This window comes from Capricornis sumatraensis, chromosome 2 (genome assembly GCF_032405125.1).
Source record: "Capricornis sumatraensis isolate serow.1 chromosome 2, serow.2, whole genome shotgun sequence".
Taxonomy (NCBI): Eukaryota; Metazoa; Chordata; class Mammalia; order Artiodactyla; family Bovidae; genus Capricornis; species Capricornis sumatraensis.
In genome coordinates, this window is record NC_091070.1 from 200939382 (window position 1) to 200962899 (window position 23518).

The following is a 23518-nucleotide window of genomic DNA, read 5'->3' on the forward strand; positions in this document are numbered from 1 at the left end:
TACAGGGGGCCTGGGTTCGATTCCTGGTCAGGGAACTAGGATCCCACATGCCAGAGGGTAACTAAGCCCATGCCACAGCTAGAGAACCCACACCCTGCAGAGCCTGCGCTCTGCAACTAGAGAAGACCCCGTGTGCCACAGTGAAGACACAGCTGAGCCAAACAAAAGAAAACTTCAAGAAAATTTTAATTAAAAGAGTAAAAATCTATTTACTCATAGGGAATGAGAAGATAAAACACATCCTTGAAAGAAGAGCAGAACACTATGGAAAAAGAAACAAATAAGAAACAGCTCTATGTGATTAAAACAAGAGAGCCAAAATAAAAGTCTCAATAGAAGAGTGAGAAGAGAAAACCAAAGGAATAGCCCTGAAAAGGAACAAAAGTAAAAAGAAATTGATACTGTTCACTATAGGCCAAGGAATGCAATAGGACTCCTTTTCCTTCTTCAACTTAAGTCAAATAGATTCTTTTTTCATACTCTATTCACTGCTTAAAACCACACCATGTTTTAATTGCTTCCTATTTAGGCATGACTTCCTTGTATTAATTTTTCCTTTGGAATCTTTTAAAACTTTTCTATGGAAGAGGTAGGGAGACACTATGGCCTTCGGAATGGATTTCAGAAATAGGAAAAAAAAAGAAAAGGAGAAGTAGCAAAGTTTGTGAAGTCTGAAGAAATAAACACAGAGCAAAAATCATATTGAAAGGGAATAACCAGTAATAATGGTCAATCAAAAAATATCTAGCAGGTTCATGAGGTTAGCATTCAGAGATGCCATGAGGAAACAGCAAAGAAAGGAAGACAGCATTACTCACAAGTGTTCTATAGAAGACTATTACCACAGAAGAAGCTGTCAGGATGCCAAGTTAATACACCCTTAAACATTGACAACACAGTCCCAAAACTCTTAAAAAAAAAAAAAAAAATTAGATACTTACCTGACAAAGAACTGGCCAGGCTTCCTCTCCGTAACTTACAGTCATCCTGACTAAGCTGTCGTTGAAGTTTAGCTTTCCCAGTGGATGAAAATATGTCAGGATTACTAAGCTTCCTGAAGAGCAGGGGACTACGTCCAGTTATCACATCCTTCAAAGGAAAAAAGAAAAAAAGTAAAACACATAAATCTTTAATGTCTTTTCTGAAAGTGCAAGAACTTTATATTTAAACATCTCTACAACATTCATTACAGTTAGAAACTGCCAACATTTTATATTTCCTATTGAATAGCTGAAGCCAGAAACAAATTTCTTAGTGACAACTGTTTCAGTATGCCATGAATGATGTGAGACATTGATTACAAAATCCCAAAGGAAAAATAGGGGATGAGATTTCAAGGTGACACAATAAGGCACTTTGACAGGATATATTATTCATAATGAGTACATGTCTACTTAAGCTTATTTACTTTTCTCCTTTTAGTCACAGTATATCCAATAAAGAAAAGCATATTTCAGTTTTTAAAAAATCATAAATAATAAAATACCTGTCACACAAAGTTACAAATATCCCTAACATTCAATTAATGCTGAAGTAAAACTCAGAGCCTTCTTTATATGTCTATAATACATATGTTTATAATTCTCCAGGCAAGAATACTGGAGTGGGTAGCCAGGCCCTCCTCCAGGGGATCTTCCTGACCCAGGGATGGAACCCAGGTCTCCCACTTTGCAGGAGGATTCTTCACATCTGAGCCACCAGGGAAGACCTTATGTTTCTATAATAGGAGCTAAATATATGTTTTCAATGAAAAAGTATAATAGTATAAAGGAGGCAACACAGACAGTATGAAGTGCCTTCCCTTTACCTTTAGTCTAGCCCATCCCACTCCATCCCAATGCCACTTCCTCCTCACCAGTAAGCATCAAGATGCAGACATTCTAAAGCAAACACTCACCTAATTAGCAGCATTAGATGAGAAAATATTATTTTTTAAAAAGGCAAGTGAGGCCTATCTTTTACATTTCAATGAAGGAAGCTACAACAAACAGAGATAAGCAGCACATCAATCTGACTTGGACAGTACAAAAAAAAAAAAAAGAGAAGCATAAGGAGAAATAACTGAAATGTACATTACCTGCCATTTTAAAAACAAGACACAAATATCTGATACCAGGGCAATACTAAAAGCCACAGGAAACGGAGAAACGTCTACCTCCTCGAGAAAAGATTTTTTTTAAAGCCTCTGGTCTTACATACTGTGACAGGCGGGTTCACACACAGGAAAGCACAAATACTGGTTGGTAGTGGTTATCCAGAATATAATTTACAAATACTCCAGCATAAAAAGAGTGAAGATGAAAAACAGCTGAAGAGAAAGGGGGGAAAGTTGTTATCTTGGTTGTTGTTGTTTTGTTTTTTGTTACACGGCACTGCTTGCAGGATTTTAGTTCCCTGACCAGGGATCGAACCTGGGCCCTCAGCAGTGAGAGTGCAAAGTCCCAACCACTGAACCTCCAGGAAAGTCCCGAGAAGAAAATATTTTTAATATTGATAGTAAATGGATAAAAGAATATGGGGGATAGTAAGGCACCGTACCATTATTGGTAGCATTGAAAAAGACCCTGATGCTGGGAAAGACTGAAGGCAAAAGAAGAGGGCAGCAGAGGATAAGATTGGATAGCATCACCAAGTCAATGGACATGAACTTGGGTGAACTCCAGGAGATGGTGAGAGACAGGGAGACCTGGAGTGCTGTAGTCCATGGGGTCACAAAGAGTTGGACACAACTGAGCAATGACAACCCACTCCAGTACTCTTGCCTGGAAAATCCCATGGACGGAGAAGCCTGGTGGGCTGCAGTCCATGGGGTCACTAAGAGCCGGGCACGACTGAGCAACTTCACTTTCACTTTTCACTTCCATTCATTGGAGAAGGAAATGGCAACCCACTCCAGTATTCTTCCCTGGAGAATCCCAGGGACAGAGGAGCCTAGTGGGCTGCCATCTATGGGGTCGCACAGAGTCGGACATGACTGAAGCGACTTAGCAGCAGCAGCAGCAGCACAACTAAACAACAACAACCATTGAAGCAATTGATGTGTCCAGGCAACTGCATCAGGAGTGAGCAGGAAGAAAGGGGAATTGGAAGAAGTCAATGCAAAAAGAGAAAGCATCATGGCAGCAGCCTATATTACCACCAAGTGGTGTGACAAGGATGAAACAGTACTTCTGCATCAAGTAGAAACCATGAAGAAATCAGGGTTTGGGCACTAACGCTGGTAACCCATCTAAAAGGGCTGGCCATTCATAAAGGCAGCACTCCAGCAAGCAGCTGTGGATGGAGGGAAGTGAGGAGGCCTTACCAGGTACCAAGGAGAAGGAATATCCTACATGAAGGCAATGGAAAGGAAAATACTCCCAAAATAACTTACAAATGAGCTACCTGACAGCCAGCACTTGGATGCCTGCTTCACTGTATGGATGAACAATTAGTCTTAGGCACAAAAGGACTGGCAACCAACAGGACTAGATCAGCATCAGGTAAAAGAAAGTCATATCCTTTTCAATCTCCCTATTCCCTATAGCATACTAAAGAAAAGAAGCCAGCGGAGAGGAAAAATGAAAGCAGATTATGCACCTTCTTATTCCAAGTCTCCCCATCAAAACTCTGCAAAGGGAAGGAAATGTTGATTAAAGAGGAAATGAAATTTAACTTTTAAACCAGGACATCCTTTTAACTTTAGTATATTACTCATTTCAAAAATGTACATATAACTAAGCATATAACTTAAAAGAATTTTTGCAAGTTAAACATATCCATGTAACCACCATCAAGATTTTTGAAAAAGAAACATAACCAAGCACTTTCTAGAAAGCCCCCTGTGCTCCCTTTCAGTCACTACACTATCTCCCCAGGATAATTACTATCCAGGCTTCAAACAGAGATGAGTACATAAATAGTTCACTCTTTATGAACTATTCTGTACCTTGCTTCTCTTGCTCAGCTAGCTAGACTGGACTTATTTATTTATTTTTAATTGAAGAATAACTGCTTCACAATATTGTGTTGGTTTCTGCCATACCACAACAAGAATCAGCCATAGGTATACATGTCCCCTCCTTCGTGAACCTCCCTCCACCTCCCAGCCTTTCCCACCCTTCTAGGCTGTTAGGGAGCCCTGGTATGAGTTCCCTGGGTCATACAGCAAATTCCCACTGGCCATCTATTGTACATATGGTAGTTAGACTTAACTTTTTAAAACAGTAGAACATTATTGGATTTACTGAAGAATTTATTAAAAGACAAGAAAAGGGAATGAAGCAAATAAAACACATGGTCTAAGAGAGAAAGAAAAGGGGCATGGGAAGAGGAACTTCCTTTCTATAATATACCTTCCAAACTAACTTACTTCTTGCAATTTTCTAGTTCCCATTTCTAGTCGCTTATGAGAGATCCAGTCAAATCACATGTTTTGCAGGTTCAATAGCGTATTACTGTACCCTTAAGCTGCCCCCTTCTGCTTAAACTCGATCAAATTTCTATCTGGTTCCTAGCATTTCTACAATCAAATGATTTTTCGGCAAAATAGGGAGTTAAGGAGGGGAAGGAACCTAGGATGACTTCCAGGATTCTGGCCTGGATAGTATCCCAGAAAATACAGGAAGAGAAACAAGGTTACAAATAAAAAACTCTTATGGCAGTATTAACGTAACTACAAATTACAATATTCTTCCAATAATTATTAGGAAACTATAAATGCTTAACATGAAAGAAATTAAATAAAGGAGACATGAATAACTTTCTTCATCTACATGAGGGCTTTCTCCTCTGTTATAGGAAGAGTAAACTTCTTACCTCACAGGCCAGAACTAGAAATACTGGACAAAAATAACAAAAGGAGAAGTAGGTTTAATTATAGGAAGAACTGCCTAACAGTGAATAGGCTATCTTAAAAAGGACGAACTCTGCCCCTAGAATACTGAAAAAGTAAGGTGAAAGTTGGCCTAAGCTGTGATCCTGAAAATGTGGTCCCAGACCAGGAACATCAGCATCAGCAGTGAACTTGTCAGAAATGCAAATTCTAGAGTCCCACGCCAGATCTACTAAAATGGAAAATCTCAGGGAGGGGACCAGCAATCTGTGTTTTAACAGGCCTTCTAGGTAAGTCCAAAGCACACTAAAGTTTGAGAACCACCAAACTAAACAAAAACTTTCAGTATGATTCCACCAACACACACACATGTTGATCAACTGTGAGAATTGTGTCACAAATTACTTGAAATTGATTTAAAGTACTCAATCAGTATACTCTCAATTAAATGAAAGCAAGTTCCTGGTCAATACTACAATAAAATCGGTTCACTTATGTTACAATGTTGTTTCTTACGTGAGATTTTTTGAAAGGCAGAATTACAGCTTGCATGCCAGAAATCACACATAATTTGTATTTATCTATTGTAGCAACACTGTAACAATAACATACCTACTATATGACATGTAAATTTCAACTATCAAATAAAAGGTTGAAAATTGCCTGACTACAAAATCTCTACATGCTCCTCCCAACCCTAGAGCTTATTGCTTTCTCTTGAGTCCTCACAGAATCCTCCCTCCCTTGGTCAGAACTATCTCCGTCCCCCACAATACTAAAGCAAATCTCAAGCTAACTTTATACACAAGGCTAGTGCTGTGTTTATACTATATTATGCTTTAAGGATAGGACTTCCTTCCTTGACTTCCCTGTAGCTCAAACAGTTAAGAATCTGCCTGTGATGCAGGAGATCAGGGTTCAATTCCTGGGTCGGGAAGCTCTTCTGGAGACGGGAGCGGCAATCCACTCCAGTATTCTCACCTGGAGAATTCCATGGACAGAGAAGTCTGTTGGGCAACAGTCTGTGGGGTCACAAAGATTCAGACACGACTAAGCGACTAACACAAACACACAAGGATAGGATTCAGTTCAGTTCAGTCGCTCAGTCGTGTCCGACTCTTTGTGACCCCATGAATCGCAGTACGCCAGGCCTCCCAGTCCATCACCAACTCCCGGAGTTCACTCAAACTCACGTCCATCGAGTCAGTGATGCCATCCAACCATCTCATTCTCTCTTGTCCCCTTCTCCTCCTGCCCCCAATCCCTCCTAGCATCAGAGTCTTTTCCAATGAGTCAACTCTTCACATGAGGTGGCCAAAGTACTGGAGCTTCAGCTTTAGCATCATTCCCTGCAAAGAACACCCAGAGCTGATCTCCTTCAGAATGGACTGGTTAGATCTCCTTGTAGTCCAAGGGACTCTCAGGAGTCTTCAACACCACAGTTCAAAAGCATCAATTCTTCGGCGCTCAGCTTTCTTCAAAGCCCAACTCTCACATCCATACATGACCACAGGAAAAACCATAGCCTTGACTAGATGGACCTTTGTTGGCAAAGTAATGTCTCTGCTTTTCAATATGCTATCTAGGTTGGTCATAATTTTCCTTCCAAGGAGTAAGTATCATAGGATTAGATGTAATCAAAGGCTTCACAGCTAAAAAACTGAAGTCTACACACTAAAAACTTGTCTATCAGGCTAAAAACCTGGGCTTGCAACACAAGTTGTCTTATCCCATATGAATGGTAATTTAATAGGTGAAGAGAAGTCCATATACTGTGACGGATTCTTCCTGACGTACCCTGCCAAGAGTCAAACTCAGGCGCCACACTAATCAAAGTACATTCTCTTAATCTCTATTAAAACCTTTGCTTGATGTGCATATACAAAAAAAATATAAAAAAGTACTTTGACCCATGCCTCAGGCATATCAAAGACAATGTATGAAAAATAACTCTAAATGGACTATAAATCTAACTATAAAATCTAAAAGTATAAAACTTCAAAAGAAAATACAAGAGTAAAATTTTTATACTTTGAGTTAGATAGCATTCTTAGATAACACAACAAAGCATAAGTTTAAAAATGAACAAATTTATAGACATCATCAAATTTAAAAACTACTCTTCCAAAGATACTGTTTAAAAAGTGAAAACAAATCACATAGGAGGAAAAATATTTGCAAAACATATCTGAGAAAACATTCAGTAACAAGCCAATTAAAAAAAAAAAGCAAGAAAGAAACCTAATAGACATTTCAGCAAAGAAAAAGCAAATATGGCAAATGACACCATTCTCAACATCATTCATCATTACGGAGATAAAAATTAAAATCAAGTGAAAAACAACATAGGCAAAATGGTGGAGTAGACAGTTCCCAACCTAAAATTACCCCAGAGAAACACTGAAAAACAGGCAGAAACTGACAGAACCACTTTTGTCAGACTCTGGGAAATGGAAGATTTACAACAACCATGAGAACTGAATCAAGAAGTCAACCTAAAAATGGTGGGAAAGCTCTGTGGCGTTTTCACTCGCCCTCACCCTACTCATTCCTTGATGTGGAGGCAATCGTGAAGACATCAGTTGGGATCCCAGAGTGGGACCCTGGCCCCTGGTACCAGAAGGACAAGAGGAGATCTCACTTGTACATTATTACATCTGTTCTAACTCACCTGGGGGCTACCTGGAGGACTGACACAAGGAACTCCTCTCTATTTCAACTAACTTGGAATCTTCTCAACGTGGATAAGCAGCAAGCACTGCTTAAAACCCCGTAAGATGACCCAAACACCCACAGCCACCTGGGCAAAGGATTAACAATGAGACATACAATTGACTACCTGAGATCTGGGCAGGAAAAGGGTGAGTTTCTTTGGGAAATTAGGGTAGTAACAAACACCTGTGTATATAAAGTAAATTAGAACGCCCAGGGTGAAATGCATGCTCAGGAAAGACTGAAAAGAATTTAAGCTTTCATCTCAAGCTGATCCCTGGACTCAACACAAGTCTGGCTAAAGGCCGAAGGACTCAAAAAGTCAATCTGCAAAAACCAGATTGTTTGTATGTTTGTAAAACAAACATATTGATTGTATGTTTGTTTGTTTGCTTAGCTCCTGGCAATCCAGAAAATCTTAATCAAAATACAAGCTAAGGAACAGAGACTTCAGTATCACACACAGCAAGAAATACAATTGCTACATAAAAGGCTGGGAAAATTCACTAGACACATGAACAACTACAGCCTTCAATATTCAAAAAATAGCAAAACCTGGGGAAAGGGGAAACACTGTATTCCCGAGTTGCCAATATTCAAATCTCTACTTTTCGACAAAAATAATTTTAAAAAAACACAAGACGTATAAAGAAATAAGAAAGTATGGTCCACTCAAAAGAGTCAAAATACATTAACAGAAAACATCCCTGAGGAAGCCCAGTATTCCACTTTGCAGAAAACTTGAAATCTATTGTCTTAAATAAGCTCCTATCACTAAAGGAAAACATTTGCAAAGAATTAAAGAAAATCAGGAAAACAATGTATGAACAAAACAAGGACTATCAACAAAAAGACAAATTATAAAAGGGAATCAAATAGAAATTCTAGCAATAAGAAAACCAATAAATAAATGAAAAGTTCAGTAGGGGGTTCAATGGCAAATCTGAGAAAGCAAAGACATAATCAGCAATCTCGAGGACAAGACAATTAAAGCTATATAGTCTGAGGAACAAAAAGAAAGAAGAGAATAAAGTGAAGAGAGCCTAAGAGATGAGGGGTTCATATTCAAAAGAAACAATATATGCATTAAGGGACTCCCAGAAGAAGAGAGAAATGGGAAGAATACCTGAAGAAGTCACTGCCAAAAACTTACCAAATTTGATGAGATATGAGCCTACACGTGCAGAAGCACAATGAACCTCAAGTAGGTCAAACTCAAACAGAATTTGAGTCAAAACATGTCATTACCAACTGTTGAAGCCAGCAACAAAGAGAAAATATTCAAAACAGTGAGAAAGATGCATTTCATTATGTACAGGGGACCCCCAATCAAAGAGCAAAAAGCAGACGTCGTGTGCCTTCTATTGAAAGAACACACTACCACCCAAAATCTTGCCAAAGGAATTGAACCTGAGACTGATTAAGCCTCTCTATCCAGCTGTAACTTGCAGGCAATACAAAGGACCTGAAGCATTTTGAAATGCACCATAACTATGAATCTAGACTATGGGAAACTACAGGTCAAATGTTCCAAGGTTTTTCAACATACAGACTTTAAAGAAGAGATGAAAGGAAAATGTATAAATTAAAAGAGCCAAACACATCTAGTTTTTTAAAATGGGCAAGACTAAACTGTAATGTCTTAGATGCAAATTTAAAGAGAAATACGAAGAAAGGCTTAAGTCAGAACGTGCTGTGCTATGCCTAGTCACTCAGTCGGGTCTGACTCTTTGTAACCCTATGGACTGTATAGCCCACCAGGCTCCTCTGTCCATGGGATTCTTCAGGCAAGAATACTGGAGTGGGTTGCCATGCCCTCCTCCACGGGATCTTCCCAACCCAGGGACTGAACCCAGGTCTCCTGCATTGCAGGCAGATTCTTTACCATCTGAACTACCAGGGAAGCCCTGGGTCAGAATACTGATTACTTTTGCAGAGACAGAGGGACTATGATTGGGAGGGCCACAGCAAGAAGAGTTTCCTGAATGGATGGTAAAATTCTGCTTGATTAATGGCATTCATTTTATAATTCACTAAATTATCCTTTTGTTTTTGACTGCTTTTCTGTACTTATTGTATTTGACAATAAACAATTAAATAGTAAAAAAGAAAGAAAGGAGGAGGAAAGAAAAGAAAATTCACAAAACAAGTGATCTGCTACAAAAGGAATACTTTGCTACACATAAAGTTACAGTAGTGACAAAGAACAAACACAATAAAAAACATAGAAACAAACATTTAGTGAGCTCCAATACAAACTAGGCAATTTATAACCATAAGAACAACATGGTTAAATAGACACTGCTATCCCCATTTCAAATCCAAACCTACTAATCTATTAAGAGAATTCAAACCTAAAGTATATTTATCTCCCTGTATCTCACTGTTTGCTGAACCCAGGGTAGGCAAGGCACAAGTGGGGAAGCTGGAAGAAAACTCAAGGAACTGCAGACATGTTTATTCTCTCCGGGCTAGCGCAACAGCCGTAAGGCAGACACACTGTATTCTCTTGAGGTTGACCTAGCAGATGCAGACATAATGCAGCCTCAAGGGCTTTTCAGGTGGAGCTTATAGATGTTTGCAGGACAAAGGTGGCCTGTGGCCAAGGGGGTATGTTGTGAAGTGCATGTGCAGGGCTATAAGTGACCTCAGCTGTTACATAACCATGTATTTACAAAACATGGGGCGAGAGCGAGAGGCTGTGGGTCCAGAGTCTCATCACTGCTATCTTGGCTAATCTGCTCTTTCCCTACAATACCTCTTCACCATATTCTATTTCTAAATGACAATTTAAAAAAAAACTCAACAACAATCAATAAGAAAAATAAAAAGAAACAGTTTATGAGAAAAACAAAGTTCATAACTAAGGAAGTCACAGAAAACAAAACTTCCAAGTAAATACTAAATCTGTGAAGAGATTCTCAACCTTGCTAATAATCAGGAAAATGTATTTAAAGCACTGAGATGCCATCTAAACCTAGAAAATTAACAAAAAGTGATAACACCAAGAGTTGTCAAGGACACAGCGAAACATCAGTGGTCAAAGCACATACAGGTACAAACACTGAAAAAAGCAATCTGGCAACAATATCCTGTAAGAGAAACTCCTGCACATGTGCACAAGGAGATAAGTACAAGAATATTTACTGTAGCGCTGGAAAATGGAAATCACCTAATGGTCCATTATTATAACAAAATGTGTGCTGTGCTGTGCTTAGTCTACTCAGTCCTATCCGACTCTTTGTGGCCCCATGGACTGTAGCCTGCCAGGCTCCTCTGTCCATGGGGATTCACCAGGTGAGCATACTGGAGTGGGTTGCCATGCCCTCCTAAAGGGGATCTTCCCAACCCTGTGATAAAACCCAGGTCTCCCGCATTGCAGGCAGATTCTTTACTTCCCTGCCACCAGGGAAGTCCAATTAAAAAAAAAAAAAGTTTACATATTACAAATTATTCTTTCAAAAGAATGCTATATAGCAGTTTAAAATTGATGAAATTAATCTAAATGTGTTAAGATAACATAGATCAAGGTAAGTAAACTTCAGCTGGTAGGCCGTGTCCTACCCACAGTCTGCTTATGTCTACCCAGGGAGCTAAAAGAAATTTTTACATTTGTAAATAGTTGGAAAACAACAGAACAAGATTTTGTACAATAGTATTCTCAATATGACAAATATGGAAATTACATAAAATTCTAATTTCAATGTCTCTATATAGTCTATTGAAATATAGATAAGTTCATTCATTGGCATATTGCCTTAGGGATGCTATCATGCTACAACAATACAGTTGAGTATGTAGTCGTGAAACAAACAGTATGACAAAGCCTAAAATATTTATTATATTGCCCTTAACAGAAAAAGTGTGCTGATCTGGGACATATAATACTCAGAAACAATGCTGAGTGGAACAAGGTTAGAGAGCAAAAGTATACATATAATAAATAATTTATATAAAATTTAAAAACAAGTATTCCTATATCTATATTGTCCCTGTTTTGCTGAAATACAGGCAGAGAAGCTACGTGGCTTATTCATCTCCCAACAAATCCAAGGTTAAAGGATCTGTGCGTCTGCTGTCAGGTCTGCCCTTAAGAAGGGTGAACATAACATTAATACTGGTAAACAACTAAAACAATATCACAGAATTTTAAAATGTGGTTTCCTTGGTCCATATTTGCTATTAAATTCATTCTAAAGCCTAGGGAGACTATAACACATTCTAAACCAGTTACTTAGAAAGAAATTCACAGAAGTTTCCCTAAGGGCTTCCCTGGTAGCTCAGGTTGTAAAGAATCCGCCTGCAGGAAACCCCGGGTTGATTCTGGGTCAGGAAGATCCCCTGGAGAAGGGACAGGCTACCCACTCCAGTAGTCTTACCTCGAGAATCCCCATAGACAGAGGAGCCCAGTGGGCTAAAAGGAAAAATATACAAATTAAAGCCGCTTTTTCAAGCTGAACAAAATAAAAGGACAGTTCAATAATGCCAACAAATCAAAGGTCAAGACATACCTTTTTCTATTTCTTTCTGAAACCAGATAAGAACACTGAAAAACATGGACCCTATACTCACATATTCTATGCATGTATCCTAAAAATATAATAATTAACCATTATTGAGCACTCATCGGTATCAGGCTTTGTAGTAAGTGTTTTACATGGATAAATTTATTAAATCCTAACAAAGAAATTGGTAATGAAATTATCTCCACTACATACACATGGGGTGATTAAGGCTTAAAAAATTTAAGTAACTTGCATCAGGTCACAGAGTTGGACTCTAAGGTCAGACAATGACTTAATCACTATACATTCACTCAATGTATTTCTTTAGCATCTCCAATATACATGTCTAGAAACTGGAGATACAGCAGTAAGGAAAAACCAATTCAAATTCATATCCTCATGAAGCATATATCCTAATATGTGAGAATGACAATAAATAACAAATATGTGACAGTCACAGGTGAATAAAGGACATAATAGAAAGAGGGGACAGGAGTGACTAGGAGTGCTACTTTAAAAAAGCTGATCAAGGAAGGCCTCTTTGAGGAGGTGATATCTGAACAGAGACCTAAATGAAATGAGGAAGCCAGTCATAAAAACATATCCAGAGAAAAAACACCTCAGGTAGAGAAAAATACCAAGTATAGAAGTCCTCAAATAATTTTTAAAATGAGCTCAGGGAAGAGCATGCTTAATATATCTTGAGACCATCAAGGCACCCACTGTGACTAGAGCACAGTAACAAGAGGAAGTGAAGGAAATGAGGTTTGAGAAGGCCTAGAGGCAGATCACGTAGGCACCTATAGGACAAAGCAAGCACCTTCAACTTTGATTAACTGTGATGGAAAGCCACTTTCGACTAGAGAGGGTGACAGATTTTGACTTTAACTTTTACAGGATGATACTGCTCTTGCTGTGTACAAATTATCATTATCATAGTTGGGGGGGGAGGGTAGAAGAATAGAATCAGGAAGACAGGTTAGGAGACTTTTATAGTAACCCAGATGGAAGATGAAAGAGGCTAATATTAGACTACTGATGGAACTAGTAGGGAAAAGTCTCATGCAGTTTGAATACTGCACCAACCAGAACTGATGGGCTGAATGTGGAATATGAGGTTTAGAAAAGAATCCAAAACAACTTCCATATTTTGCTCTGAGTGAATGATTTTGTTGTTTAGTCGCTCAATAGTGTCCGACTCTTTGCGACCCATAGACTGCACCACGCCAGGCTTCCCTGTCCATCACCATCTCCCAGAGTTTGCTCAAACTCATGTCCATTGAGTCGATGATGCCATCCAACCATCTTACGCTCTGGTCACTCCTCCCTCACTCCTGCCCTCAATCTTTCCCAACATCATGGGCTTTTCCAGGGAATCAGTTCTTCACATCAGGTGGCCAACGTAATGGAGCTTCAGCTTCAGCATCAGTCCTTCCAGTGAATATTCAGGACGGATTTCCTTTTGGATGGACTGGTTTGATCTCCTTGCAGTCCAACAGTCTCTCAAGAGTCTTCTCCAGCACCACAGTTCAAAAGCATCAATTCTTCAACATTCAGCCTTCTTTATGGCCCAACTCTCACTACTACTGTTCATGACTACTGAAAAAATCAAAGCTTTGAGTATATGTACCTTTGTCAGCAAAGTGTTGTCTCTGCTTTTTAATACTCTGTCTAGGTTTGTCATAGCTTGAATGATAGTGCCATTTATTGACATGGGAAAGACTGAGGGAGAAGCAGAAAAGGAAATAAAAACAGGGTTCAACATTGGACACATTAAGTTTGAAAGGTCTATTAGTTACCCAAATAGAAATGTTACACTCACAACTGAAAAAAGGAGTTAGAGCTCAGAGGCAAGTCAAGACTAGAGGAAAAAACATGGAAATCAACAGCATACAGATGAAATGCAAAGTAATACAATCTAATGAGATTACATCAGGAGAGAGAGCAGACTATAGAAGCAGATTAAATACTAAGCTCCCTGAAGCACTGGTGAGACTGGAAGAAAACCAAGAGATCATGGTCCCAGGAGCCAAATGATGGAATGATCAACCATGTCAAAAGCAACAGGTTGAGTGAGATGAATACTGAAAACTGGCCACTGGATTTGACCAATGATGACCCTGACAAAAGTGCTGCAGTGGAATTAGGAGACTAAGGCCTGATTTGACTGGAATGGGTGCAGGAAAGAGTAAGAGCAGAAGAAATGAAAGAAGATACAGACAACTCTTTCAAGTGGTTTTACTCTTAAAAAAAAAAAAAAAAGCACTCTCTTAATCACAGACAATTATTTCATATCCCTTGCTCGTTTGCCTGAATAACTGCAAGAGTCTCTTGAGTGGTCTCACTGCTTCCACATACCCATTCAGCCAGTGCTCCTTAGAGTAGTCAAACAGATGGGATTAAAGTGAATGTCAGATCACGTTATTCCTCTGCTCAAAATTCTCCAACGGTTTTTCATCTCCTTCAGCACAAAAGCCAAAAACCTTACCCTGTAAGACACTTACCCATCTGAAACTCTCCACAATTCAGCCCTCCTCTCCCCATCTTTCCCCTTTGACCTCACCTACTACTCTTCCTCTTACTCACTCTACTCTAGCCATACTTGGGCTCCTTGGTGTTCCTCAAACAATATTTTGGAGCTAAAGGTATGCTTCCAGCCTAAGGAGCTTTCTACCTCTACCAAGTATACTCTTCCCTCAAAATTGAAATGCCTGTTTCTTACATCCTTCAGGTCTTCACTCAAACATCTCATTCCAAAGAGATGTCTTTCATAATAATGCTATTTAAAGCCATAAAATCTCCCATCACTCTATGTCCCCCTTTCCTGCTTTATTTCCTTCATAGTATTTATCACACTATGCTGCTGTTGCTAAGTCACTTCAGTCGTGTCCGGCTAAGTGTGACCCCATAGATGGCAGCCCATCAGGCTCCCCTGTCTCTGGGATTCTCCCGGCAAGAACACTGGAGTGGGTTGCCATTTCCTTCTCCAATGCATTAAAGTGAAAAATGAAAGGGAAGCCACTCAGTCGTGTCTGACTCTTCGCGACCCCATGGACTGCAGCCTACCAAGCTCCTCCGTTCATGGGATTTTCTAGGCAAGAGTACTGGAGTGGGGTGCCATCGCCTTCTCCGTTATCACTCTGTAGCACACTACATATTTTACTTATTTCTTTTATTATCTGATACAAGTGTACCATAGAAGAGTTGGTTTAATCACAGCTGGGATTTTCTCCAGTATGACAGGTATGACAGAAGGTACTGAAGGTACATACACAGGAATAATTATGATAGCCCATGAAATACTTAGTTGGACAAGGAGGAAAGTAGAGGCATGAGGTGACCAACAATGAAAGATGATTTAGGAAAAACAAAAATCAACAGACCAGAGGTTACAAAGAGTTTGAACAATTTTTGGAGATGAATGAATGCGAGCTACAGAAACAGAAGATGATGTGAAGGTCAGAGTGTGGTAAGCTCTAAACTAAGATTTTAGAAGTGGACCTATTACTGGTAAAGATGAAATATGCCCAATGAACATGGAAGCAGGAAGCTCAGGTTGATATCAATTTTCCTCATCAATTATTTACTATATTTCCACTTTATATAGGGTCCTCACTGGTGGCTCAGCTGGTAAAGAATCTGCCTGCAATGTGGGAGACCTGGTTTCCATCCCTGGGTTGGGAAGATCCCCTGGAGAAGCAAATGGCTATCCACTCCAGTATTCTGGCCTGGAGAATTCCATGGACTGTATAGTCCATGGGGTCGCAAAGAGTCGGACACAGCTGAGCGACTTTGACTTTTACATCACCACTGTATATATGGCTATAGTGCAGAGAAAAGAGTTTGGGAGTTGACAATGAGGTACAACACTGAAACAAAAAGGTGGTCAACCATGTCGGACTAACAGTGCATCATGTGTAAGTCCTGACTCCCAGGGACACCTAAGTCTCTGCTCTCCCCTGAGGACTTTTTCCTCCACCCCCAGGGCTAGCCCTTGACCCAACAACCTGGTTTTCAAACCTCTTTGGAACCCCAAGTACATATATAAGAGAAGAAAAACAACCAATACCTGCTGATAAAAAAGATAATTACCAAGGTACCATGGGGGTTTTACCAAAAAGTACAAAACTAGGTAGCAAATTTAGCAAAGAACCATATAGTAGCTAAGACCGCAATGAAGGAGGCATACGGATTGCAGTATGAAGCTGTCTCTGATAATCCTAATCATAGGTCACCATGAGTAACTGGGGTGGAAAAAGCTTTTAGGCTGATCTTAGGCTAAGAGGCATCCAGTAAAACAAAGATGGGAAAAATCTGTACAGATGTGTCCTACGCTCATCAGGGAAAACTGTCCAACCTGCTTCAATCATCCCAGGCTCTCTGCTCCCAGGACCTTTGACAAAATCAAATCTCCCAAAGGTAATAGGTTTTCAGGGCTGGCCCTTACTTATATTACTTCAGGACAAGATGGGAGGAAAGAGTTAACAAACACTCTGTATTGAAAACTCATTGTCATTGCAGAGGTCAGACTGGAGTAGGTGCGTGCTAAGTCACTTCAGTCATGTCCAGCTCTTTGCAATCCTATGGACAGCTGCTTCCCAGGTTCCTCTGTCCACAGGATTCTCTAAGCGAAAATACTGATACTAGAATGGGTTGCCATGCCCTCCTCAAGGAGATCTTCCTGACCCAGGGATCAAAGTCTTTTATGTCTCCTCCACTGACAAGCGAGTTCTTTATCACTAGCACCCCAAGGACTCAAATGATAAAGGATCCACCTGCAATGCAGGAGACTCAGGTTCGATCTCTGTGTCAGGAAGATACTCTGGAGAAGGGAATGGTCACCCACTCCAGTATTCTTGCCTGGAGAATTCCAAGAACAGAGGAGACTAGCGGGCTATAGTCCATGGGGTCACAAAGAGTTGGACATGACTGAGCAACTAAGCACACATCTTCCATTGAAAACTCAGTGTGAGTACCTGCTCAACTGCATCTGATATAGCCTGTCAGGCTCCTCTGTCAATGGAATTTCCCAGGCAAGAATACTGGAGTGAGTTGCCATTTCCTTCTCAGGGATCTTCCCAACCGAGGGATCAAACCAACATCTCGAGCACTGGCAGGCAGAGTCTTTACTACTGTGCCACCTGTAAAGCCCCTGGGAAAACTCAGAAAAATTCTCAAATGCCCATGTCTTAATCACCATGTCCTACACTGTATCCTCCACACAGCTGCCAGAGTAACCCAGGTTAAAAAACAAGTAAGACCATCCTACTCCCCTACTTTACTCTTTTTAAACAGTAGTAAAGATCTTCTACCATCTAGGCTCTTTTAGGCTCTAAACTCATCATCTACACCTCCAAGTTCAAATTCCAACAAAACCAAATCAATTACAGTTCCCTAAAAAATACATGCAGTTTTCCCTCTGTGTATTTTCTGCCCTGTGCTTTTGGGCTTCTCTGATAGCTCAGTTGGTAAAGAATTTGTCTGCAACGCAGGAGACCCCAGTTCAATCCCTGGTTTGGGAAAATCCTCTGGAGAACAGATAGGCTACCCACTCCAGTATTCTTGGGCTTCCCTTGTGGCTCAGCTGGTAAAGAATCTGCCTGCAATGCAGGAGACCTGGTATGATCCCCGGGCTTGGAAAATCCCCCAGAGAAGGGAAAGGCTACACACTCTAGTATTCTGGCCTAGAGAATTCCATGGACTATACAGTATACAGTCCATGGGGTCGCAAAGAGTTGGACATGACTGAGCAACTTTCACTTCACTTTGACTATACAATAACATTACAGTGCCAAATAATGATTTTCATGAAAAAAAATTTTGAAAATTCCTTAATGGTGCTGAGAGAATTCTAGAAAGTAAAATTGAACTCCATCGTCTTCCATCTTCAAAAATGTCTCATTTTCTTTACTTACCTATTTCTCTCTTACTACCGTTATTACTCAACTCACCCAAATTCAAAATATTTGAATCATTTCTTGTTCGTTCATTCATTCAGTTAGTAAATAATTATTGTGCCTATTGTGACAAAGGCCTTGATTATGTATTATGGTATATAAAATGATGATATAGTTCCCACCCTCAATAATTTACAACTTAAAAGCAAATATGAAATAATATAAAATGAATACAGAAGGACAGAAGGGCTATTTATGACAGCCCAATCATAGAAAAGCAACTTCACAGAACAGTTTCTGTGGCATGAGTTAGGCCTGGAAGCTTGAGTAGAATTTCAATGGGCAAAGACTGAGAAGAAAGTTTTTCAGATAGATAACTAATTAAAATAAAAATATGAAAGTGCCTAAGGAGGAAACAAATATTTACTGAGTGCCCATTATGTACCAGTTAAAACACTAAGGGCTGGTACAGTGATGATTAAGACAGCCTCTGAGGAGTTTTTTCTCTGATGAGAGACTGACAACCAATTAGCATATTGCTCAGGATATATTTCAAGTGCCAGCACACATCCATGTTTCTAATAAGTATTCAGACTAATAACTATGTTTCAAATACCATACTAGGCCCTAGGTATACAACAGTAAATGAAAGAATCTGGGCCTCAAAGAACTTGCTAACAAGAGAGATAAGCTATTTCAATAATGTATGCTACAATGGATACAAAGCAAAGTATTGGGAACCAAGAGAAGGGGCTTCTAACTGATTCTAATAAAAAGTGATGTTTCAAGTAGACCTTGAATCCCAAGGTCTTCAAACTTTATTCTATGCTATTAAAAAGCTAATGAAAGTTTCTGAAGATAAAGCAATGAATTGATCATTTAAAAATACTTATTGCAACTCAGACAGGCAAGGAGTTCCAATCTTCTTTATTAGAATACAGAATAAATTAGAGGTTAAAAGGCTAAAAGCAGAGTAAACGCAGTTAAGATATTACAACAACCAAGACAAAAGTTTATAAATGGTGTAGATTAAGGTAATGACAGTAAGCATAAAGATTTGAAAGATATCATGAAGACAGAATCAGCAGAATCTGGGTAAGGGGGTCAAGGGAGAGCGAAAAGACAAAGACCACAGATACAATTTCAAGTTTGAGGACCAGAGAAAGGGAAGACACAGGGAGAAGCGCAATTCGAAACAGAACAATGGAATCTATCGATATTTCAATGATACAGTAAGCCACTCATCCAGAGATCCAAGTTCTGCATCCTGTTCAGAAATTATTCCTAAATACCAGCATGGTATAACATATAACAGCATTATTCCATGTCAGGAGAAATGAAGAACAAAGTCATTTCTGAAAGGTAGATACCTTGGTGATCAGCTAGGTTTTTACTCCCTGAATGAATGGAATAATCCATCCCATCTCATAACACACAAAATTGAAAATTTTTAAGTTTTCAACAAATAATTTCAAGTCATGGAATTTCAAGACTCTATCAAATTATGAAAACCACTAATGTTAAGATCACAAATGCTGAAAGTCTAAGGTGGAAATGTTAGAAAGGTGGAAAGGCTAGAAATGGAAATATAGAGCTAAGAAAAGAGGTCAGGCCTAGAGACTCAGACGACTTTATAAGGAGGCTCTGTAACACAATGTCATGAACAAAGAGAACTACAGACCCTTTGGCTGAGTCGGTAAAGAATGCCTACAATGCAAAGAACTGGGTTTGATTCTTGGGTTGGGAAGATCCCTTGGAGGAGGGCATAGCAACCCACTCCAGTATTCTTGCCCAGAGAATTCCCACGACAAGAGTCGGACACAACTGAACGACTAAGCACAGCATGTAGACCCTACTCCGTATCCTAAGTACTTGCCATGAATAGGGTAAACCTGTTAAAAAACAAAATACAATTAAGAAAAAAACCTGTGGACTTCCCTGGTGGTCCAGTGGTTAAGAAACCACTTGCTAATGCAAGAGGCATGGATTCGATCCATGGTCAGGAAAAATTCCACGTGCCAAGGGGCAACTAAGCCAGTGTGCCACAACCACTGAGCCTGCACTCGCAACTACTGAGCCTTCACGTCATAACTAATGAAGCCCACATGCTCTAGAGCCCATAAGCTGCAACTACTGAACCCCATGTACCCTGGAGCCTGTGCTCTGCAACAAGATAAACCACCCCAATGAGAAGCCCATGCTCGGCAACTAGAGGGTAATCCCCACTCCCGGCAACTGGAGAAAAGCCTGAGCAGCAACAAAGACCCAGCACAACCAAAAGTGAATAAATAAATAAAAATTTTAAAACAAAGGATAAAAGAAAAAAGCTGGGAATTCTCTGTTGGTTCAGTGGTTAGGACTCAGTGTTTTCACACGCAGGGGCCTGGGTTCCCTGGTCGGGAAACTAAGATCCTGTAAGCCTCAGCATGACCAGAAAAAAGAAAAAGAAAAAGCTAAGGACAGAGAGGAAACACATCCTCAAGGAACATACTGGGGACAGCGCCAGAAAACAGAAAAAGACACCCAAGAAGCAGTCAGAGAAACAGGAGTAGAAAAGACATTATGACAAAAGAGAAGAAAACATCAAAAGAAACACATGGTCAAGAGTGACCAATAGTTCACAGAGGTCAGAGAAGAGGGAGGTTATCAGATTTAGTCATTTTAAGGTCCCCAGGACTGCTGCAAATCTTTCCGTGTAATTCTTTCACAATGAAAACTTTCAACAAATAGCCACACATTATTTTTCAACTTAAAAAAAGGAAGTTTTAGCATCAATCATGGTACATTTACACAATGGAAAACTATACAGCAGTGAAGAAGGACAAGCTTTTTCTAAAAGAAACAACATAGATGAATCTTACAGACACAGCTGAATGAAAGAGTACAGTCATAAAAGAGTTAAGCTGAATGATTTAATTTATATGAAGTTCAGAAGAGGCAACACTAATCCATGCTGATAGAGGCTGGCGAGTGGTTACCTCTAGAGATGAGTAATACCTGGGAGAAAACACAAAGGCACATTCTAGGGTACTGGAAATGTTCTACATCCTTATCTGACATAGGTGTATTCATTCTATAAAAATTCATGGGCTGAATGAACCTTTGATTTGCACTCTGTAGTCACATCACAATTAAAAAGTAAATAAACAAACATACAAGTTACTGATGACCTTGAAGACATCAGTTTGGGGAGAGTTTATGTGTAAAAGCCAAATATATGAGGAATGTATATAAGGTGAAGAAGCTGAGACAGTGAACTGTTGTTCAGTCACTCAGTTGTGCCCAACTCTGCAACCCCATGGACTGCAGCATGCCAGGCTTCTGTGTCCTTCACCATCTCCTGGAGCTTTCTCAGACTCCTGAATATAAAAACTCATTTTTCAAGAAGGTTGCTGGTTAGCAAAAATGAGATTACAAAGTAGCTTAAGTAGGTTACAAAACTCATGGAAATCTTGTTGTTTTGTTTTTATTTGAGGTATAAGACAACAAGGGCCTACAGAAGATAAGATGTAATGAAATCAAAAACATAGAGAAATTAGCCTGGAAGAGGATAAGTACTTCCTTCTTTGAGATTTAAAAGGATGAGTGAACACAGAAATCCTGAGATAAAGGGGAAGAAATCAAGTAACCTTGAACTCCTCAGTGAAGCACTGGATAAGGTAAATTGGACCAGGTAAACTTGAGTCAGGAAAGGATCTGGGTTTTAAGTACATTTTAAAATGTTTTGAATAGGAACTGCAGAGAATATAAAAGACAAGGTTGAGAGAGAAAATTACAGTAAGAGGACAATGCTCAGCGGCCTCAAAGTAAGGGCAAAGATAGCAATAGCACAGTCTACTCAGCACTGGGTGGAGAATACAAGATAAAAAACCAACAGTGGGGGAAAGTCCAAGTGCTAACATGTGCATCACTGAAACTATATAATAATGATGTCTATGGAAAATACTTATTTAACATACAGGAAAGGTCTCCTGTTAGGCAGGAGACCTAACAGGACCCAGGACCCTTCAGATCTCCAAAGATGAAGTCAGTAGGGTCTTGAATAGTATGTGCAAAAGGGAAGCTGTCACTGGAGTCCATTACTACAATACATTTTTCTGTAAATCCCACAAGATCAAGGACCATGCAGGTACTCACTGAACTTCCTACAGCTACTAATGACAACTTCTCCCTCATAAAACTGACCTTTATCCCCTACTTCTAAATAACCCACACTTGATTAAAAAATTAATATATAAACACATCCTGTCCATTCAGAAACTCCACGAACTTTTTGCATTTCTTTGTATGTTTTCCCACTAAGATATTTTCAGTGGTAAACTCCTATAAGGCAGAGACTAAATCTATGAATTCTCTGCTCACAGTACTTCCTTTGGATTGCACACATGCATCCCCAAAGCACATGTTTTAAAAAGTGCTTTCTCGAGAAATGAATCATTACTGGAGAGAACTTTAACAATGGCTAGGAACATATTCCAACAAGACTATAACGATGGCCAAACCAGAGAATGCTTAGGAATGACATCTTTTTCACAACTGTCAAGGCAACCTCGAGAAAATAAGATAACATTTACTATATCACACTGACTGTCCCTACCTTACATTTTTTGCCCCTCTGGATAATTCCTCCATACCCCTTTAGTAAACCTACTCTTTGCACTTCATTCACTCCCAGCCCACATTCCGGCGTCTCTTCTTCTCCTCCAGAACCCTTTACCTCAAACGCCCATAGGACCATTTTTCATCCCTACGCTCTCATTTCCCATTCAACCCCAGACTAATACTTCCATTTCTCCACTCCGCATTTTTCTGCCTCTCTAGAACTCCCATTCCTCCTGCCCAACTTCAATTCAATCCCCACCCCTTCAACTCCCCCAGCCCAAATCTTCCCGCCGGAGACAGCCCTCCCCCATCAGTCCCATTCAGGCTCCCCCTCCCCATCCTTTCCCTGCGAGACCCCGGCCAGCCCTACCTGCTCCCTGACTTCGGGCCCTGCGGGCCCGGTCCGCTCCTCCAGTCGCTGCCTCCCGGGCGGCGCTCGCCGGCGCGGGGGCAGGGGCTGGGGCTGGGGCAGCTCCGCCGCCCGCTGAGCCCCATCCTCCCGGCCGGCTGCCGGCGGCAGCGGCGGCGGCGGCGGCTGCGGTCGATCGCGGCAGCGGCTCCGCTTCATATCTGCGGCTGGGCCCTGCGGGCGTCAGCGCCGCGACTGTCCCGGCCCCGCACCTCCCCGGGCCGCAGCGCTACCGCGCCAACCACCTCCCGCGGCCACCATGGCCCGGCGGGCACCCGAAGCCACCGATCGCAGCCCGCAGCTCCTCCGCGCTTTCTGGGGCCTCAAGGGCCGCGGCCTCCTCGGCGCTCCTTACGCAGGAGGCAGCATCGCCGCAGCCTCGTCCTGTCCCAGCCGGCACACGCTCGGCTGGTCACCCGCCGCCGCCGCCGCCGCCGGCTGCACAGCCAGCCGCCCGCCCGCCTGCCTCTGGCCGGGCCCCGCCCCTCCCTTCCCCTCGCGCGCGCGCACCGGGAGCCCGCCCGCCACCTCCGGCCGCGCGCCGTCTCCCGCGCACGCGCCAGCGAACGGTCGCGAGAGA

General features: G+C 40.9%; 1 protein-coding gene across 3 annotated transcripts in view; it reads right to left on the reverse strand.

Annotated features, from left to right (window-relative positions):
• MAST2 (microtubule associated serine/threonine kinase 2) overlaps positions 1-23097 on the reverse strand; it is a 208734-nt gene extending 185637 nt beyond the window's left edge. For all 3 annotated transcript variants that reach the window (XM_068963766.1, XM_068963764.1, XM_068963765.1), the window contains exons 1-2: positions 22900-23097; positions 942-1089 (exon numbers count right to left, since the gene is read on the reverse strand). In XM_068963766.1, the coding sequence (XP_068819867.1) occupies positions 942-1089; positions 22900-23097 (346 nt within the window). The remainder of the gene's footprint in view (positions 1-941; positions 1090-22899) is intronic.
• Positions 23098-23518: the final 421 nt, after the last annotated feature.